The following is a 21,244-nucleotide window of genomic DNA, read 5'->3' on the forward strand; positions in this document are numbered from 1 at the left end:
AGTTATGATTAAACAAAGAAATAAATTCACAATTTGCAGTGATCAACCATTTCCGTTGAATTCGAGTCAATTTGTGACCGTTATTACTTAGAGATAAATTACACAAAAAACTCTTGTTTGCAGGCTTGTTGGAGCTTCTGTCACTGGGGCTCTGGGTAATCAGCCCCAAATTAATTTAAATATTGTAAAATGTCACTAAATGAGCGCAAAAAAACAAAGAAAGAAAGAGAAAACAAAGCAAAAAACAAAACAAAAAAATAATGATCAACTTCCGCCGCGGAGGTACTTCCTGTGGAGGTCTGCCACATTGTCTGCAGCCGCTTTAAAAACATCCGTTATCGTTAAGTTATTTTCCGTATTTGTTGTAGTTTTCACGCTTCGTAAAACGTTTTTATACAGAACATCTACGGCCGTAGCCAAAAACCGCGTATAAAGACGTATTAATATGCTCACGGTTATAAACAGTCTATGAATAGAAACAGTTTGGCAGTGGGCTGGAACATGAACCGAGCGAGGCAGCTCCGGGAATAGACGAGCTTTGCCGCAGTCGAAGAGTCCATCATCACACCACCTCCTCCTCCGGAGCTGTCGAAGACTCTCAGTTCCTTGACTGAATCCGGGAGTGTTGGAGTAGACATGGCGCCAGGCCTGTCCACTATTGTTGCGTTGGCTTTGTATGTGGTCCTGTCCCCTTGTGTTTCCGGTAAGTTTGACTGTTTTAATCTGTAAACGGTCGCTGTTCGCATTAGCTATCGAACTGCGTGTTGTCTCAGGCCGCCACGCAGTCTGTGACGTTAGCGTCACATCGATATTAGACCGCTGTTTGGGCGATGTCACAGACGTTCGTCGTTAAAGTTACAGCTCGTGTTTTAAACCTTTTAAAAAGACCGAAAGATTAGTTTGTTACAGCCTCGTTTTATTTGTTGAAAGCCATGTGCACGTTAATGGGGGTTTACGTACGACTGTTTTCTAACGTTTCAGCTCAGAGTTACCATCAAGCATAATCTGGTCGCTCAAGCTGCCAGTTAATTAGGTACAGAGAAGGGTACAGCTCGGTTGTAGTATAAGAAACATGTGAAAGATAATTTGGCAGCAGTGGAAACTACATCATCCAAAGTACCCACAAAGTGGAAACAGCGGGGTTTTAAACTGAGGATAAATAAGGGTGTGAAAACATCACCTCTCTGTAGTGTCGTAGACTTCAACAACACCCAGAGCTACAGCCTCTGAAATGAAACTGAAGGTGAATCAACAGTTTCCCAAAAGTCACCAAGTTGCAGTGCTGAAAAGTGAAATTTCATAACTAATATTTACACCAATTGATTTATTTGAAATGATTTATTGACGATTGAGCTAACTTCCGCTGCCCCTCTTTCTGCTCTGTTACAGCAGGGGACGACTGCCTGGCCTACACGGGCCAAAGCTTCCAGAAATGCTCTTCACAATATTGCTGTGGGACCTGCTATTACAGACATTGTTGTTCATCTTATTACAGACGTTTTGAAGAAGATGACCAAAAAAAGTGGTATGTTTTTCTCCTTCAATCTATTTTCGATGTTGGTTTCATTTTCCCCCCTTTTCTCTGTGTAATTACAGCCAAGTGTGTGTTTTAGGCCGTTAAGAAACAGGAAGTAAGGTTTTCCTGTGCACGACCACCAGCATAAAGCTGAAGCGTGAGTCAGCTACAGCTCATTCACATTATCCCTAAGATTAATAGACCATACTCCTCCACATGCCTGCTGTAGGACTGACAGGTTATCTGTTCTCTTTGAAACCACTGAACTACAGTGAATTCAGCTTCTCGTAAAAATATCTCCCAAAGCCCAGAAAAAGGGCCTTTTGTATGTTTTGTGCTGGTTTTTGGAAAGTGACACACCTGCAAACACAAACTCTAACTGAGGAAAGGGAGGCAGCACCGTGGTTCTACTTGAACTATAGTATCAGGAGTTGTTTTTGTTGTGTAGTGCTTTGAAGGTCTGAAAATTGTAGCGTACTAGTAAATACATGATAGCCTTGTTAATTATTTAATCATACTTTGGGTTTGTGATTAATTCCAGTTTTAAAAAGGTCCTAAAATGGTTAAATTTGACTTGGTGACTTGTAAATGTTTCCTTTTCCTGTTTTGTAGTAAGTTAATGTCATATAAAGACAATTTTTCATACTAATTTCTTTTTGTTTCCTTTTCAGTCTCAATAATGTTGATAGCTCCAACACTGCTAAATATGAGTATCATAGTTTCAATACGGTACCCATGGTGGCTGGTATTGTGGGCTTCATCATTATTCTACTCATCTTCATCTGCTGCTGCGTCTGCCCCTGCTGTTGCCTGTACAACATGTGCCGCAAACCACGCCGTAAGTTTTACTAATTCTTTCTTTGATTGTTTAAGCCGAGAATGGACGATATATTTTCCCAAGGGCTGCAATAAGGGTCTAATCGTAGCATCTGCTCTTACCAGTAGCAGTTTATAAAGAGTTAATGTGCTGAATTGAGTTCAGCTCATTCAGCTGGTGCATTGTGATGTAAAGACCCTGCAGAAAGGTCAGTGCAGTTGAAAACAGCTGGCAGACACGTGGACGCTCACTGTGTGATGATTACATTTGCATCAGTCAGACCAGGAGGACTCGGAGATGCAAAACGTATAACGAGGGCGAAATAAATAAATGTAACATAGCATTAGTCGCGTTGCACGACTGGTGCTTTTAAATCTTTCTATCACCTTTATATCATGGACCCATTAGCGTGAGTCATGCTGTTGTGCATGCACATTTTCTCTGCAGACTCGGGGAACAAGCTTACACAAGTCACATACCTAAGCTCATCTACAGCACATCCCAAACCTCATGTGGTCTCTGATTCAAGAAGCTTTTTCATGGCACCGGGAGAATCTTCTACAGTTCAGGGGATTTCTGACACATTGAAGTAATTGTTACTTTTTAGCAATTGTTGTGCATAAAGTAACCACAACCTTTAGCGGTGACACTTCCTATTATTAATATGTCGACAGCTTGTAGGCCCGTGCTGCTGCATCTGCAACATGTTGCTGCACTTTTGTAGGTTGTGTGCTCTCGGCTGTTGAGCTTCTCACCTACATAGACACGGATGTCTGCTTTTTTGCCATGTCTTAAAGAAGCCAGACTCTTGGTTTCTAGTGAGTTGGAGGATTTATCCGCGTAGTTTTTGAAGCAGATCATGAGGGGACTCATTTGAAGCCTGTTGGCCCACCACATGACTTTCATTATTGCAAAATTTAGCCTGACGACTAAAAGCACAGCTGTGGCACAGTGCAGCACCTGACCTAATGTTTCAGTGAAGTTCCTCATTCTCACTTTGTGTTTCTCTGGTTTGTTGTAGAAGTTTTGGCTTTTCAGTGATTCTCTTGGTGAGAGTTTAGCCGTCAGAACGATGACTCAGCATGTCATTAAAGATAATTGCTGTTTAGAGTTGGTGCCAAACGACGATGCTGCTTTATTTGTTTCTCTTCAGGGGTCATGTTTTTACTTGACTTTTGAATCTGCTTACTTTGAGTACTTAACTTTGACTTTCCCACAAATGGAAACACCAGCTTTAAGTTGCTTAGAGTTAGAGCAGGGCGATATGACCAAAAATATTTATCACGATATACATTTGAAAATTTGCGATAACGATATAACTGACGATATAATTGACACAAGACAAAATACTTTACAACTCCACAACTTTATTAGTGCAAAAAAACCCATCAATGTATTTTTACTTAAACAAGCAGCTGTTTTATGTGCATTAAAGCGATATAAAAAATTTAACAGTGCAAATTCCTTGCTGACAGTTTAACCAAAAGGCATTTCCAGTGGAAACTGGCCGACATATCCTCAGCATAATAATGTATAATATCCACAAAACTTAAAAAGAGGTTATACCCACACAATACGGTAATATTATGTTGAAGCACAGTATGTATCACTCCGCGAGGCTCCGCCTACGATAGCCGTAATGCTCCGACAATCTTAGCAAAGTCGTAATGAAACATTTGACAGATTTTTGAGCGCCGTGTACATAAAATCGTTTCGAGGTCAGTAAACACGACCAGAATTCATACATAAGGCACACGGGATTATAAGGGGCTCTGTCGACTTTCAGAAAAATCAAAGGATTGATTTTAAGTGCGACTTATTTTCCAAAAAACATGGTAATAACGGCGGCCCGCTAGCATGCGCTACCAAAAACAGTGCTTTGTTGTGTATCTGACGGACGAAAGCTAAACCAGTTCCACACCAGTGAAGTTGCAGCATTTTTACAAACCAGTTCTGGTTCATCTGTTTCATTTAACGATCCGCTTTCGCCCTTCTCATTCTCCGTCGCCGCCATGCTTTTTCCACCATGTGCGTATGAAAACAAAGGCTCTGCGCATGCGCGTTTTATCCAAATTCTATCGCGATATTTCATTTTCTTATCATTGCCCAACATTATGCCGGTATTACCGTGAACGGTATGATATGGCCCAGCCCTACTTAGAGTCACCTGCACAGGTGTTTATGTCTGTCTGTTTAACCACAACTCCAGCGTTCCTAAGTGTCTTTATATTTTTTTCCACTCTCAAATCTCACCCAACTACAGCCAGAAATTAACTGATGTTATTAAACCAACTTTGGCATCATCACAACACTTTGCAGAGGATTGTGGTATATCTGGTTGTGTTCTCTGTTTGTGTTAGCGTACTTTGACCCCTCTCCACGGGGTGACCTACTGCCTTATTTTGCTGTTGGCACCACTCTAAACGAGGCTCCTGGATACACCAGATTGTTAGTCAGTATGATCAACACATTTTTGGGGAAATACTCACATAGCAAACCAAGAAAAACTTATACTATTAAAGACAGCAAATAGCATTTCCCAGTGTCGTATTAACATAGCGAGGCTGTTTGAAGTTCAGTGCAATGCAGATTTATTGTGATAACCACAGGTTAAGTGTAGCCTATGTAACCTTTATTCTTTTCTCTCACCTCAGAAGTTTGTTTATGACTGTTTCTTGTTTATTTTTAGATCACAAATCATTTTTGTGATGTCGTGAAGCTCTCGCTATCATATAAATAGTTGACCCAGGCTAACTACTACTTTCCTCTTCACCTTCTTTGATTTCTGTCATAAAGCATCGTGGGGGTTTTTCCCCTTTTGGACGGATGTTTTTCTGCCATGCTCGATAACACAAAGCGTCTCCTCTCATAATAACAACGTCTGTGAGCTGTTAGCCATGTAGAGTGACATTTAACTGTGCACTGTAGCCAACATCTGGTAAGGAGTAATAGAGACCGCTTATGTTGACACATTTCCTCCTCGCTTCATCACATCGACTGTAAATTCCAGTTTATCCCTTTTCCTCGTGCTCCACCTTTTCCTCACAACAGACAAAGACCGCTGAAAGTAGTTCCTGAAAGCGTCACTGTTTAGTCCAGAACATGCAGATGAATATTTGACACATTTTTAAACTAAACAGGTTTCATTTGGGACCTTTTTCTTTTTTAACCTTTAGTATTTGAGTAGGAAGTGTGATGTCACACACTGTGTAGGGAAGATGGAACATTGTGAGCTTTTCATTGGCTTTCTTGACAGTAATGAAAATATCCCACATCATCAGTCTTGTCCATTAAATATCTGCTGAACTGGCCTTTTTTCTACCTGTAACTCTACTTAATGTGCCTTATTTACTTTCCTCAAAAATAAATCAAAATCACAGGCTTAAATATACATCATGCTGTGGTTGCCCATGGTTTCTGCTGTTTCTCTTTTATACTTCTGCAGCTGAATCAGTGTAAACGTACAGTCATAGCTGTGCAGATCTGCCGCAAAGAAGCAGACATTTGGATTCTTGTACAAACTTCTTTCCACTGTTAAGCATTGCCGTGCATTTTTTTTTTTTAGTCAACATCAGAAATCAAATTTAGTTGATATTTACGTGTCTAAGCTCTGCTATGCAAATATGTCTAATTAATAATCCTCTGAAATAAAGCTGAGATTGGAGTGTGTGTGCAACCAATCACACATCAGCCTGCTTCTCAGTTCAGAGCCTTTGTTGCAGGTTGTTGCATTTCTCAGTTAGTGAAGGCGAGACGAGGAGAGAAAGAGGAATCTCCCATATAGGTGAAGAGGACACCCGCCTTCAATAGGAAAGAGAAAACTTCGACAGGTTATTTTGCCAAGAATGCAGCGCTCAACTCTTTATCTGCGGTAGATTATAAAGATTATTATAAAGATTCCACTTTATCCTCCTTAATTCCACAATTCCCTGAAACAGTTCTTTCTACTATCCTGTGTTTTTCAAACCCGAAACCGCTAATGTCCATGGCCACATCTTGATCCGCTTCCCTAAAAGGAATTAAAAAAAAATTCTGCTCAATAGAGGAAAGCATCTGACTCCACACGTCCATATTTATGTTTACAGAGACGTGCATTCACCATAATGAACGCTCTTCCCAGTTCTCACACCTCCTGTCAGCTGGTTAATGTTTTGCTGTTAGGCGACAGTCTTCTGGCGGAGAGGCTAAAATGCAAGTGAGGAACGCAGTCTGGCTTCCTTGGCTGCCTCAGTTCCAGTGGTATGATGGGATCAAATCCAGGAAGTCAGAGCGCCACGCTGTGTGACTCATTGTTTCTATGACAGCCACAGACTGGAAAGAAAAAAAAGAAAGCCATCCTACGTCATTTACAGGAAGTGGTCGTGAAGATGTTGAAGAACATCTTCGTTACACCCGCAGGTGGTTTTTTTCCCCCTCTTTTTTTCATTTTCACTGAGCTTACACAGCGATGGGTTTACACTCTGAGTGTGACTATGGCAGGGCTGTTTCTTTAACATTAAATGTACAGAGACTCAATCAAATATAGCAAAGTGTAAATCTTCATTAGGCGAAGCTAGAGAGGATGATCGATGATGTTTACTTAAAACTGCACCCTTTTCTTGTCTTTCTCTGATTAATATTCAGTTTTCAGTCATTCTTTATAAGAATATTATCTAGGGCTGGGCGATATGACCCAAAATTCATATCTCGATATTTTTTAGCTGGATGGCGATATAAGATATATATCTCGATATTTTTTAGCTGGATGGCGATATAAGATATATATCTCGATATTTTTTTTAAAGCCATAAGGTAAGAACAAAAAGAGTTCTTAGTCAAAGCTGTGTCCCAGATGTCACACAGGCACTTTTATTAACATACAGCATAGATGTACATGAACAAAGCTACTCAAAAATAAATTGAGCATTTATTAAATAATAATGCTCCATAAATAAAAGAAAACAATGTTGTTTTTGTGCATAACAAAGAGCTCACAATTGTGCAGTCAAAATGTAAACTAAAAGACGCTGAGCATAATAACAAAGACAGATTTCACAGCTGCTCTCTTTCCAAGTTCGTGACTGACAGCCTTGAGTTTGAAATCCGCTTCGTAACCGGCACTTAACAGGTGCCATTTATGGTCCTTATACACACACAATACGGTAATATTACATTGAAGCACAGTACGTATCACTCCGCGAGGCTCCTCGGTAGCCGTAATCAGTGTTGCCAACTTAGCGACTTTGTCGCTATATTTAGCGAGTTTAGAGACCCCTGCTTCTCTAAAAAAAGACGTGAAAGCGCATATCGCTTTTACTCTCAACGAGCAGCGGGTGCTGTAACACAGTCAGTTCTTCTTTTACTCTTATGCTGTTTTGTGGATCAGGTTTAAAACTACTTATAAACACACACACACACACAAAGTAACTCCACCAGAGTGCCTATTTCGGGTCACTTTTGCCGGTCCAAGCCCGGATAAAGGAGCAGGGTTGGAATTATGACATTAAAAAAAACAATAATTGCTAAAAGAAATTTAATTTGTAGTTCTAAATAAATTCTAAATGCATTTAGGACGTTTTTTACTCACTTTATGTCTCTTCCACGATGTTATTTCTCTCTCCAACAACGTAGGTTACAATTACATTAGCATGACCAATTATGCAAATTAGGCGATGACGTCATTTAGCGTCTTCTAGCGACTTTTAGGACAACCAATAGCGATTTTCCTTACTGAGGAGTTGGCAACACTGGCCGTAATGCTCCGACAATCTATCAAGCAGTGCAGCTCCGTAGCTTACCAAAGTCGAAGTAAAACATTTTTTGACAGATTGCTGAGCGCCGTGTACCACATAAAATCGGTTCGCGGTCATCAAGCACAACCAGAATTCACACATAAGGCACATATGTCAACTTTTGAGAAAATGAAAGGATTTCAGGCCGTGCATGGCGTTAGCGTGGTTAGCTCGTTAGCGTGGTTAGCTCGCTAACACGTAGACGCCGTCCAGCCCCACGCACGGGGCGATGCGCAGTAACTCGTTAACGGAGATTTGCCGTGTTCATCTTGTCGCTGCCTGCAGGTGAAGCGATGGTGGAGGAGGGGGAGTTGTGTTCAGTGAAGGCGGGGCGAGGCCGAGTACGTTGCGTAAAGACAAAAGTGGACGAAAGAGAGGCAAACTTGCGGCTCCACAACTACAATTATAACGTAACATGGACTATATCGATATAAAGGATATTGTCACATCTTATATCTCGTATAAAAATATATCGATATTTTTAAAAAACTCGATATATCGCCCAGCCCTAATATTATCCATACATTATGATACACATTGAAGACATTTTGGATCTTGGCTGTTAATTATTTGGCTAATTACCAGCCAGGATATCCTGTCTTCTGTGTTTAAGCTGTAGTGTTAGAAGATCCATTTGCAGGAATCGAAACTAAACTATTTTTGTTTTCTTTTTTTTTTCTTGCCATGCTTTTCTTTTTGCGACAGCTGGGTTTTTACAGTTGATTAAATGCAGAAGTTGCGATAAGAGTTACGTAGCTCTTGCCTCATATTTGTCCAAGGCAAGTTGTGTTTAACTTGGTGGCACGTTCCAAACAAGTTCAGGACATTTGGATCATTTTATTTGTGCTGTTGGTTGGTCTTTAATCCTCTGTTATCTCATATCCTCCTGAATACAAACAGAGTAGGAAGTACAAATACCTTTGACTCTACTTTCCTAATGTGTTTAAATCTTTCTGCACTGGAAATCATGACAAAGCCAATGTGGATTTAGTACATATGCCTATGGAGTTTGTTATGTGTGTAATAAACATTTATAAGGGTTTATGAGGATGTCCTGAAACTAGTTTGAATCCTTTTATCTCCATACCTGAATAATTCCTCCTGTAGTTGTACTCCTACACTGCATGTAAAACAGCAAAGTTTTCTATATTTCTAATCTATTTGTTTGTTTAATTGCAGCTGTGATAGCGACCACTACCCACACCACAGTGGTCACCACCACTCCTCAGCGTTACCCGCAGCAACCAACTGCAGTACCTGGACAATCTCAGTCCTACCAGGGAATGCCCTACCAGCCAGTACCAGTGCAGCCCGGCTATCCAGCTCAGCCTGGTTATCCAGCTCAGCCCGGTTATCCAGCTCAGTCTGGTTATCCAGCTCAACCCGGCTATCCAGCTCAGTCCACATCACCCTACCATGGACAACCATTCACACCAGGACCACCACCATCTTATCAGGAAGCAAGTAAGTGTGAATTTTCCTCATCCCTGTAATTAACAAAACATTGTGTTGATCTAGCTTTAAATTGGCTTTGAACACCAAAACAGTGTGTTTGAGGAAATGCTGATTGAAGCTTCTAACTGGGAAAAGGAGCTGCTCTGTCCAAAAATATCTAAAACAAACAAACAAGCATGCCAATATTTGTTGTGATTTTCACAATACTCTAAAAAAAGTATAAAGAATTCTTTATCACAAAAATGAAGAAAATGGTAAAATTTTAATTATATCATCATAAATGTTCTAACTTTTTATGCAAATCAAGGATATTTGAGCAGAAAGCCCCTGTTTATTTGAGACTGAATGACTGTAATTTAATTGTAGCCACTTATAAAATGCAGGTTAGATGTTTAGTTTTTATTGTAGAAGAATATTCTGAAGGTGTAGCTTTTTCAAACTGATCTGTGCTAAACAAAGGTTTTCGGATAGAATTAAAGAGTTTTTTTAAAGAAATGCACGACATTATTAACTATTGTGTTTCATTAAATGTTTGCAGATTTAGCAATAATATTTTGCAATTTTGCAAAAGAGCTGTATTCAGATGTAGAGGTGGAAACTGCGGTTGCATAGACGTGGGTCTTTTGAGGTTTTTCTAAAAAGGGAAATGAAACATTTAAGCTGCAGAGCTGAAGTTGAGGTTGTGTTCATCCTCACGCCAACTTCATTTTTTGTTTCCAGCTGGCCCTGCTTTTCCTCCACAACCGATGCCTTACAGCCAGGCTGCGTTCACACCCGGCCAGCCGGCGTACCCGCTGAACCCTCCGACCCAGCCGCAGCCCAACCTTCCACCTGCAGGCGCAGACTTCCTAGTCCAGCCTCCATACAACCCAGATTTTGTTGCACCACCACCCTAGCCTGGATAGTGGACGTCCGTGCTGCAGCACTCGGCTGAAATGGGAGTTTGTTCTTTGAATCAAGAGGAGAAACCTCAGAGTAACTTGGTTCATTGTTGCCTGTATTTGGGAATTTTAGGGCGGTGCTGATTCAGCAGTTCTGTTGAACAGTTACCAAGTGAAAATTGTGTTTTTTACTTGCATTGCATGGGCATGCAATATGCATCTTTTTTTCTTTTTTGGGGTCCATCTTTAGTTATTTTGAGAAATGAAACATGAGACCACTGTTTCTCACTGCTTTAAGTACTTTTTTCAGCCTCATTCCTCAGCGTATCCATCTTGCCTTTACTATCCACCAGCCAAACTACCTGACCTCTGCAGTGACTGCAGTCAGATTCAGTGGTTGATCTTAAGGTGTCTCACTGTCTGTAGCCATTTTCCCACTGCCATCTGGCAGCTGTTTGCAGGTCGATGAAGTGCTTCGATCCTTTATTTCCTGTATTTTTCTTGTATCGCCTTGTAAATAATGTTACATGGGAACAAATTGAAAGTGTGCAGCATTTATCACTGGAGGGTTTATACCTTAAAGTTATTTGTGTTATGTGAGTTGACCAGAAGTGTTTCCTGAGCACACAAATTCCACGTAGTTAACAAGTGTTCAGCACACACTCCAGTTCCAATTCAGCAAAACACGCCTCGCACACAGGGATGGTTTGCTTTACATTTTGATGTTTACGTACACAGAAGAATTAGCATCAAGATCTTGTTTCCCCGTCATTACTCAGGTTTTATTTGCCCGTCCTACAACCACATTTCCAACCGGGCTGGGATGCTGTGTAAGCTGCAGAAAAATGCTGAATGCTAGCTGTAACGTGTGCGCTAATGTACCAAACATTCAGATGGGCTCGCTCCCTTAAATTGTGATTGGTCAGGCAGGAGCGTTTTCCACAGCCTATCTTAAATAAACACAGGCCCAGAAAATCAGAAAATCCTGGAATAAGATGAACTCTATATTAATTAACAGTGTTGTCGAGCCCATGTAGCATTTTTCAGTATAAAACTGATATTTAATTCGTCCTTTTATGTAAAGAGTTTCCCAGTTTATCAGAATGTTTTTGTGATATTAGGTAAAATACACTGTCTCCAGATGGCTATCGTGATTTGCTGCTCTTAAGAAATTGTTGCTAATATTTTAAACTATTTGCTTGCACGGTCTTTTAAAGAGTGCCGGACTCCATTTCCAGCTCTAAATCTAAGTCGTCTAAATCTTGCTAATGCTCTTTTTGAATCCAATCATTTGTTATTGCCAGTTAGCTGTTAGTTGAATTTACTCGTGAAGTTGTATGTAGCATCCCAACTTTGTTGTAAACGGGGTTGCACATCTAACTGAGCTGAAATGCGCTGGCAGCTTCTGGTTACTTTACCAAAGGAGATTCTTTTCTTTTCAGTTAACCAAACAATAACATGATGAGCGCGTGTTAAACACAAGAAACAATTGTGCCTTCCAGCCACATTACCTGCAGAAGCATGCATGCAATTCCAAATCATTTAAAATATCTTTTTCTACTTATCATGGAGTCTGTTTGCTTTATGTCACCATGAAGGCTTGGATGATGCACAATATTCAGCAGTGTCCTGTTTCCTGAGTAGTGCCATCAAACCTTCTCTCTAATGTTCTCACAACATTAACAGTTTCTTTGGTGTTGTTTAACTTGTTCTGTCTGCGTGTTTGTGTGTTGATTGTGGAAAAGAGCCATCACTTCTGCTTTCTGCTGGCTGAAATTACTTGAAGAGACCTTTTTTTTTTCTCGTGACTCAGCTGAAAAGTACAGTTACAATTCATGTGACGTCCAGACCTTGACCTTCTCTGACAATGTATCATCCTTCTTTATTTAGACTTGGCGGCAAACTTTACATTTCAGTGTGCGTCAGTCACACGTCTGCAGTGGCCTTTGGGATCTACTCATGTTTGAGTCCCTGAATGTTCGCTAACGAAAGGGATGCAGTGTCACGTGTTTCTAGTTTTGTTTGTTACATCAGCCGACGAATAGAAAAACACTTGTGTTGGCTTTCCTGTTTGTGTTCTTCCTGTGGTTTCTGTTCTCTGGCCAGTGTTGACTATTTTATTGATGCGTGTGTGGATTACAGTAGATTATGTTGTTTTCAGAGATTTATTCTTGCTTCCTTTAAAGTCTAATAATTCCACTTTAAGAGTATATGTTGGACTTTCTTTGTGTGTTAATGTCATTTTGTGAAAAAGACCTTATTGTAAAGTTCAATAAAGTTTATTTTTTCTTTTCTTCAGTTGCTGGTTGTTTAATTTTCAGTTTGGTGAATTTGTGTTAATATATTATCAACAGCTATGAAATGGGCGACAGACTCAAAGGAAAGAAAATGAACTGACATGTTGGTGAATACGTTTTAAAAATTATAAAATAAAATACAAGTTAGTTTGGGGAGTGAAAATAATGACTTCACTAATATTTATGTTTAATGTATAATTTCAAAAGACTTCATATAATGGCATCTAGTCTAATTAATACAGGGTTATTGTTTAGTCTATATTATTTTATTATCTATTTTAGTATTTCCAGGGGGTTATTTAACACGTAAATAGGAAAACCAACCAGCTTGTTTAAGAGCTCCAGTTCTGACGTGTTTCCCATTCGTTCTTTCCATGGACTTTTCAGTGTGATGTTTCCCACTGATTTTGGTCCATATTGATATGACATCATCACACAGTTGCCACAATGATGCAACTTTGCTGCTCCATTGGAAACAGATCTGGTGACTTTTAGAGGTGGGAATCACCATACATCCCACGATACGATATTATCACAATACTTAACGCACGATACGATATTATTGCAATTTTTTAAAATATTTTGCGATATTCAGATTCTGTACATAAAGGTAAACTTTATCAATATTCATTTTATCTAATATCAAAGTCTCACACTCAGTCTTTCTCTCATTTCAGTTTTATTGTTGACAAACTGAACGGTTTGTATTACAGTCTAGTCCAACTTAACTGAATCAACCATCTGGTACAATTATAGCTATTCTGAACTATGCAGTTTATGAAAACTATGCAGCCCCTTCAGCAACTGAAGAATTTGAAAGTCAATTAAAACAAAATATAATTTTACATTAAATAAAAAAGTTTTAAACTTAATTATAATAAAACATGTCTTAAATTAAAATAAGTAAACTGTCATGTTTATTATTTTATCCTGTCTTCCTTCTCTCACCCCAACCGGTCGCAGCAGATGGCCGCCCCTCCCTGAGCCTGGTTCTGCCGGAGGTTTCTTCCTGTTAAAAGGGAGTTTTTCCTTCCCACTGTCGCCAAAGTGCTTGCTCATAGGGGGTCATATGATTGTTGGCTTTTTCTCTGTATCTATGAAGCGCCTTGAATTGAATTGAATTGAATTGCTGCCAAAAAAAAGTTAAACACATTTGGACAGTGAAGGAATGTCAGGATTCTTGCTCAGAAAAAGGATCAACATGCTCTGAAGTCAGAGCACAAAAACCTTTTTTGTAACAAAATATCGATTTCTGCTGTCCCTGTATCGATACATTATTATCAAACAAAATATCACGTTACTACACAGTATCGATTTTTCCCCCCACCCGTAGTGACTTTAAGGCCGTTTGAGTACAACGACCTCACTGTCATGTTCAAGAAGCCAGTCTGAGATGACCTTTGTGGCCGAGCACGTTATCCTGCTGGAAGCAGCAAAAATATGGGTACACCATGGTGGTGCTTAGATGGGCTGTTGATCACTTACTTGTATAAAAAAAAAATCAAAGATCTGAGAGATGAGGAAAGGAGTTGAGTGTCCTGTGCTCTGCATCTGAGCTTATCATGGAAAACAGGCCAAGCAACATAACAGAGTTATGATGTGGATTTAAGGCTTCACGACCAGCCCTTGTTTTAGTACCTGCTAAACTAGTTTTCATAAAATGGAACATTCAAAAATACATTTTGGCATACATTTAATAATGGTGTTTATGTGTGTGGCTGGTGGGAGTAAGGGGATGGGGGGAGTGTACAAGGATTTGATCTAAGAGCACAAGTGTAACCAGCCCAATCAGCGGAGACTGGGTGGAGACAAGATAAAAAAAAACAAACAGTAACTGGTTCAGAGGACGTTTGGGCGGAGCTGCTTAAAAGTATTCCATTCACATGTTGCACAGCAACAGAAACTCACATTTAAACTGGTAATGTGAGACCCAAGTCTCACATTACCAGTTTAAACGTGAGTTTAAACTTGAGTTTAAACTTGAGTCTTCAGGAATTTGTTTTATTTTCTGGATTTTAGATGGTTTAATGAAGTAAATCTGGTTTGATTTCAAAGTCTTATATGGTATAGTAGCAGTCCGTGATATTGTGGTGTAAAGGAGTAAAGTTAATGGAAGCAACCCAGTGACTACAGTACTGGTGTCTGTAAATATCCTGAATTTGTTAATTTATGTATTGACTTATCTAGGATTTGATGCTGTTTTAATTAAAAGCCCATTGTTCCTTCAGTGGGCTGCTTTCAGTCATTGTGCAAATATACTGTTTATAAGACAGCTGAGACTGAAGAAGTCACTTGGATGAGTGACGAAACGTTTCTCCCACTGAAAACGCTACGTCCAGATGAACAGAAACAACCTTTGGGGATTTAACTATCTGGATGATTGAGCATGCATCAAAAGAAAACATCTGGGATGAAATGAGCAATTCTTGCACATCTGTAAATGCTTCATTAATGGCTACTGAGATTACTTCCTTATCAGGGAAGGTGATTCTTATCTCAGCAAGTCAAGTCAAAGGATGGCTCTGTACTAAAAACGCATGTAATAAAAGCTAAAGTGCAACTTTACTGCTTGACTGATGCATTTTAGCTTGTGGCCTCGATTGTTCACATCTGCTACCCGAGGAAAACTTTTGACTTATTTGAAACAAAAAATATGACCCCAAAATAATGAGGAGCTTTAATCTAATTCTAAGAAAGAATGGGAAGCTGTTTTGATTTAAATTTGGTATATGACTGCTTTAGTTCCCAAAAGTTTAAAAACTGCTGGCAAGAGATTACAAAAAAATTAAAAAATTAAAAAATTAAAAAATTAAAAAATTAAAAAATTAAAAAATTAAAAAATATAAAAATTTAAAAATTTAAAAATTTAAAAATTTTAAATTTTTAAATTTTTAAAAAATTAAAAAATTAAATTTTTTTAAAAATAATTAAAAAAAATTAAAAATTAAAAATTAAAAAAATTAAAAATTAACTGTTAGGATTAACCTTTGATTAATACACTTTGTACTGTTTTCAAAGGGTTTATTTGCGAGTAGTTGCATTCTGTTGATCATCTAAAGCTAAGTCATGTATGCTATTGAAGGAATGTTGTTGGGTGACCTTTCACAGGGTGTGACAGACACACAAGTAGGGAGAGTCGTCCCTGTCAAGCTCATTTCCTTTTACACGACATCATGTCTCTTATAGTTTCAAGTGTCTTACCTTGTCTCGTGTGTCTTTTGTGTGTGTTTTTGATCCCAGTGGAATCAGGTGAGTTTTTATTATGATATTTATGTCATCAGGCCTGAGATCTCATCGTTGTGTTTGTGTATTACTGTCTTCTGTCTACCATCACTACAGTATCTGTCTACCAGATCTTTGGTTCAACTCTTACGCTCTCTTCACTTTACCCTCGTTCATGTCTTACAGACGACTTGTGCCATAGCTATGTGGGTACGTACGGTTTCTCACATGATGCTGAAAAATGTAGCAAGTACTGCTGTGGCACATGCAATCTAAGATACTGCTGCAAGGATAAGTCCAAGCAGCTAAATCAAGAATCCTGTTCTGGAAGTTCTGAAAGGTGTGGTCTTCTATTTAACCTTTTTTCATGATGCAAATGTGAGTAGAAATTAAAGCTTTTTTTCATGTTTTATTTGCAGTACAAGCCAAATCGGTCTGATTGTAGGAATCGTCGTCGGGAGTTTAATTCTTCTGCTGTGTGTGGTTCTCATAATCTGCTGTTTGGTTCCTTGCTGCCTTTGCTACAGTAAATGTCAAAAAAGGCCGACTCAAAGACAGATAAGTAAGTTGGTCACAGTTACAAGCAGTGACACTGTAAATAATGAAATGAGTTTTACTTCTTATAGACATGTACTGTCTGTTTTGTGAGATTTTATGTGCCAGACACCTTCTCAGTTGATAAGGTGGGATTTTTGGGAAGTTTTGGAAACAAGAAACAGTCTGATGCATGAACAATAAAACAGCAATCTGTCATTTCTAATGTTGGATTTTTTTTAAAAAAGATTAGAAAAGATGGGAGTTTTCCCAGTTGTCTTTAAACTCATTTTCAAGCTGAAGTAAATCTTTGACTTTTTCCAGTTGTGATAAATTCCAACACACCTCAGCAGCCGCCACACCCAGGCTACCAGGCTGTGCCTTCAGGCCCGCCCATGCCCACAGCTCCACCACCCTCCTACCAAGAAAGTAGTAAGTTGTTTCATTCTATTTTAAAACATAATAAATATAATATAATAAAATATAATAAAATATGTAAACTGACAACTTTTCCCATTTTTAAAGTTGGCAGCAAGCTTGGCTGATGACACCCAGGTGTTGATGAAGCTATGTATCTGTGTTTGTGCTGTGATTTAATATACACTCAAGTTGCCTTGCTGGTACGAGTTTGAACCCCTTTTGCTGCCTTCAAAAAGGTGCTGCAAACATTCCTCAGAGATTTTGGTCCATATTCACATGACACCATCCCAATTTGAGAACAGTGAACTCACTATAATGTTGGAGGAACCAGTTTGAGATGATTTGAGCACGTGATAGAGGATGTTTTCATGCTGGAAGGAGCCATCAGAAGATGGAATTGACATAGTCAGCAGTTACATGGGTTCCGACATTTAACTGATAAAGAATTTATGCTTAGGTGCCCAAAGTGTACCAGGAAAATCAGTGTTGGGGAGTAACGGAATACATGTACCGCCGTTACGTATTTAAAATACAAAATATGAGTAACTGTATTCCGTTACAGTTACCGTTTAAAAAGGTGGTATTTAGAATACAGTTACTTTGTTGAAATAAATGGATTACACGGCGGTACTTCCCTGTTTCATATTGTGGCGGGTCAGGACTGTTTGGTTTTGTTTGACAGCTACGTTCTGTTGTTCCAGGCGGCAGCGTTACGGTTGCCATGGTTACAGGGAGACGCTCTCTCTCTGTGTTTCCTGGGTGAGAGAGCGCCTGTTGTTGTTGTGCTAAGCTAACAGGCAGAATGCTACAGGTATAGCTCTAAAGAATGTAGCATCATAGGCAGTGTAGTCCGTGCTGCAGGGAGAATGGACTGCCATACGCGTTATGTGTCTGTGAGCGAGGGAGGGAGAAAAAGGAAAAGTACGAGCTGTCATCGAGCAGAAACGGGAGCTGGAAGCATGTAAATATAATAATAACCACTGCAGCCAAGAAGAGAGCCTGACGAGCCCAGCTGTAAGTAAGCTATTAAGACTCGACTGTACACCGTGTTCGTGTTTTCCTCTGAAACAATAAGTTCCGTTGGAGCAGCCTTTCAACGCCTCTCTCTGTCTCTCACTAGCAAAGTTGACCCAGACAACAAAGTAAAGCTAGTTTTCGGCTACGAGCCCGACACAGAACCCACCGTATTAGCCAGAGGTCCCTTTACTACGGTTCGGAGCCGCGGACCTTCAGTAACAGTAATAAATCACAGCAATAGTACATTCATGTAGTTGTAAACAGCATGATAATATATTAAGTAATCCAAAGTATTCAGAATACGTTACTCTCATTGAGTAACGTAACGGAATACGTTACAGAATACATTTTGGGGCATGTATTCTGTATTCTGTAATGGAATACATTTTAAAAGCAACCTTCCCAACACTGAGGAAAATATCCTGCACACTATTACACCACCATCAGCAGTCTAACTGTACATAAGGCAGGATGGATCCAAGCTGTCATGTTGTTCACATGAAATTCTGATCTTAATATCACAGTAGAATTTGAAACTCATCAGACCAGACAACGATTTTCCAAGCTTCTGTTGTTCAGTTTTGCAGAGTCTGTTTGAAATGTAGTCAACATTTCCTTTCCTTAGCCGAGACGAGTGGTGCGGTCTTCTGCTTCAAGGTTATCTTATCTGCTTCAAGGTTCCAACATGCTCTGCATTCAGAGACGTTCTTGGTTGTAACAACTGGTTATTTCAGTTATTGTTTCCTTCCTGTCAGCTCAAAGCACTCCGGTCATTCTCTGTAAACACTAGAGATGGTTCCAGCAAATCAGTAGTTTCTGAAATATGACGTGCTTACACGCGTTGAGTTGCCTCCATGTGATTGGCTGATTACAGATTTGCATTAGTCACCAGTTGAACAGGTGTACCTAATAAAGTGGTCAGTGAGTGTAAATTTGACAGCATCATCTGATTGGCACTAACATAAAAGTTTTGCTACTTCACGCGATTTCTGACTAATTTTTTTAAAAACAGGAGGGAGCTGATGGTCCATTTGATCTATTAGACAGCACCTTTCTTTGTTCTGTTACGTGGATCAATACACAGTTATAAACAAAATTATTAAATTTGTTGACTTTTCATACCATTTACTATTAAAATGTTCATATGGCCTAATGAGTTAGAAATAATAATTTGATCAATAACAATATAAACATAGAAAATCAGTTTCTTTTGTCTTTTCAGCCAATCCTACTCACTCAGTGCTGTTCACCGGGGAGCCGATGTACCCTCTGCAACCTCCAAGCCAGGCTACTGCACCGCCACCATATTCAGAGGACCCTCAGCCAGCACCGTACAACCCTTCTCATAATCCAAGGCCTTAAATGTATACAGCTTACCAGACTGCTGCTACGCCACACTACAGCTTTTAAAGACCCAGGGATGAATGTATAAACAATGCTGTGTATGCCTATCCAAAACAATATTGTAAACCATGTTAAGTATGATAAGGTCGATTCTTGTTTAAAATGTGTTTTTTAGGTATTTGTAGTTGCTACAAATGGCAGCCATGCCTATTGTGTGTACTGACAGCTGCTTTGTGTTGTTCCTGTATGGCCTTCGCCTGGGTCCTTTGCTCGGAACTTACAGAGCTTCCATTACTTCTGACCTTCAGTAAATTTTGTGTGTGTGTGTGTCTGTGTGTGTCTGTGTGTGTGTGTTGTTCCAGTGCTGAGGTCGTCAAATGTGTGATAGTGTTATTTTCTGGATTAAAATTGACACTAAGGTAATCACTTCTAAGGTTGGTGGAACCCCATGTTTAAATCTGTCCTTAGCTTTCATCCAAATAAATACACAAAAAAAGATTGAACTAAGAACCAAAAGTATGTAATTTAAAGATGTTTATAAAATGAATGTGTATACCTTTGTATGCTTTTGTATTTAGTTTTCTTAGAAAAATACAGTGTTTTTGTATCTGGGGCGACCGTGGCTCAGGGGGTTGGGAAGCGTATCTGTAACCAGAAGGTCACTGGTTCAATCCCCGGGCTCTCTGTCCTGCTCGTTGTGTCCTTGGGCAAGACACTTTACCCTACCGCCTACTGGTGGTATCGATGGCGCGATATGGCAGCCTCGCTTCTGTCAGTCTGCTCCTTGCCTACAACCGTAGCTTGCCTCCACCAGTGTGTGAATGCGAGAGTGAATGAATAGTGGCATTGTAAAGTGGCATTGTCAAGGCACCCAAAGCGCTTTGGGTGCCTTGAAAAGCGCTATATAAATCCAACCCATTATTATCTGTTCCCTAATTGAACCTCGGCTCTCAAAGACATGTAAAATCTGTGGATTACGTTGTGTTTACATGAGGAGAGCTCTCAATCAGAATCCACACAATTAAATAAGTGTTCCTAATTTCTGAACATGTTTGTGTTGTTGCTTTTTGAAATTTTGCATCAGTGATGTTAATTTCTTTTTACATGACTCAATGATGAATTTCTTATTCTTTTTTTTTTAATCAAACAGATACCAAAACACACATATCGACTCAAATAAAAAGAGGAATCAAATGAAACCATTTCTACCTTAATCGTGGCCACAGTGTCTGTGTTTATGTAGACAACTGTCCCTGTGTAGTAATTACAAATCTCACATTCAACAACGTTGATGAGGATCAAGTTGTGGTACTGAATTTGTGATGAAACACCATTAACATGATTCATACTCAACAAACAAAACAAAATCCTAGAACTGTAACTACATGCTATTAAGAAGTGTATTAGTTAACACTTTATTTAAATAGCATTATTCCACTTTAATATATCCTTTATAAACAAGCCTAAGTAAATAATTAATAACATGTTTCATGTGTATGAAAGCACAGCATTGGACAGTTTAACTTATTTATTTCAGGAGCCTGAACAGGAGCCTTTGTTGTCCTGTGTTGTGTTCACTGCAGATGGTGTTTGTACGACCACATCCCTGCCAGCTGGATATCTTTATTTTATTATGCTGTATCTTGTCTTGAAACGCAGTGAACAGTACTGTTGAAAGAAACAAAAATAAATGTAATAAAATTTAATACAAAAATAAAATAAATGAAACAAAACAAAATACTACACAAGTCATAAGTGCAACCTGCCAGCAGAGGTCGCCCCTGCCCAATTTATAGTTTGTATGTAAAATAATAAAAGTATTGCAGCATGCCACACACAGCTGATGTCAAATGTGCAGTGCTGCGTAAGTGTTGAGCCAACCCTACTTTTTTATATTTTGCCAGGAACATTAGGAAATAATTCTTTTACTTTGTTTTTTTAAAAAATATTGATGGGGAGAACCTCTTTAA

At 39.2% G+C, this 21,244-nt stretch overlaps 2 protein-coding genes across 2 annotated transcripts; both read left to right on the forward strand.

Moving 5' to 3' along the window:
* Nucleotides 1–413: 413 nt before the first annotated feature.
* LOC146517850 (uncharacterized) lies at nucleotides 414–12,738 on the forward strand. The gene is made up of 5 exons (XM_085160206.1): nucleotides 414–703; nucleotides 1,390–1,525; nucleotides 2,188–2,354; nucleotides 9,284–9,568; nucleotides 10,280–12,738. Exons 1-5 carry the CDS (start codon nucleotides 637–639, stop codon nucleotides 10,453–10,455), a joined length of 831 nt encoding a protein of 276 aa, XP_085016332.1. The 5' UTR covers nucleotides 414–636; the 3' UTR covers nucleotides 10,456–12,738.
* Nucleotides 12,739–15,719: 2,981 nt separating this feature from the next.
* On the forward strand, nucleotides 15,720–19,777 carry LOC146517851 (uncharacterized). Its single transcript, XM_085161210.1, has 5 exons — nucleotides 15,720–15,986; nucleotides 16,146–16,299; nucleotides 16,379–16,521; nucleotides 16,818–16,925; nucleotides 19,153–19,777. The coding sequence occupies exons 1-5, from the start codon at nucleotides 15,911–15,913 to the stop codon at nucleotides 19,290–19,292; spliced, it is 621 nt and encodes a 206-aa protein (XP_085017336.1). The 5' UTR covers nucleotides 15,720–15,910; the 3' UTR covers nucleotides 19,293–19,777.
* The last annotated feature ends 1,467 nt before the right edge of the window (nucleotides 19,778–21,244 follow it).

Source organism: Neolamprologus multifasciatus, chromosome 5 (genome assembly GCF_963576455.1).
Source record: "Neolamprologus multifasciatus chromosome 5, fNeoMul1.2, whole genome shotgun sequence".
NCBI lineage: Eukaryota > Metazoa > Chordata > Actinopteri > Cichliformes > Cichlidae > Neolamprologus > Neolamprologus multifasciatus.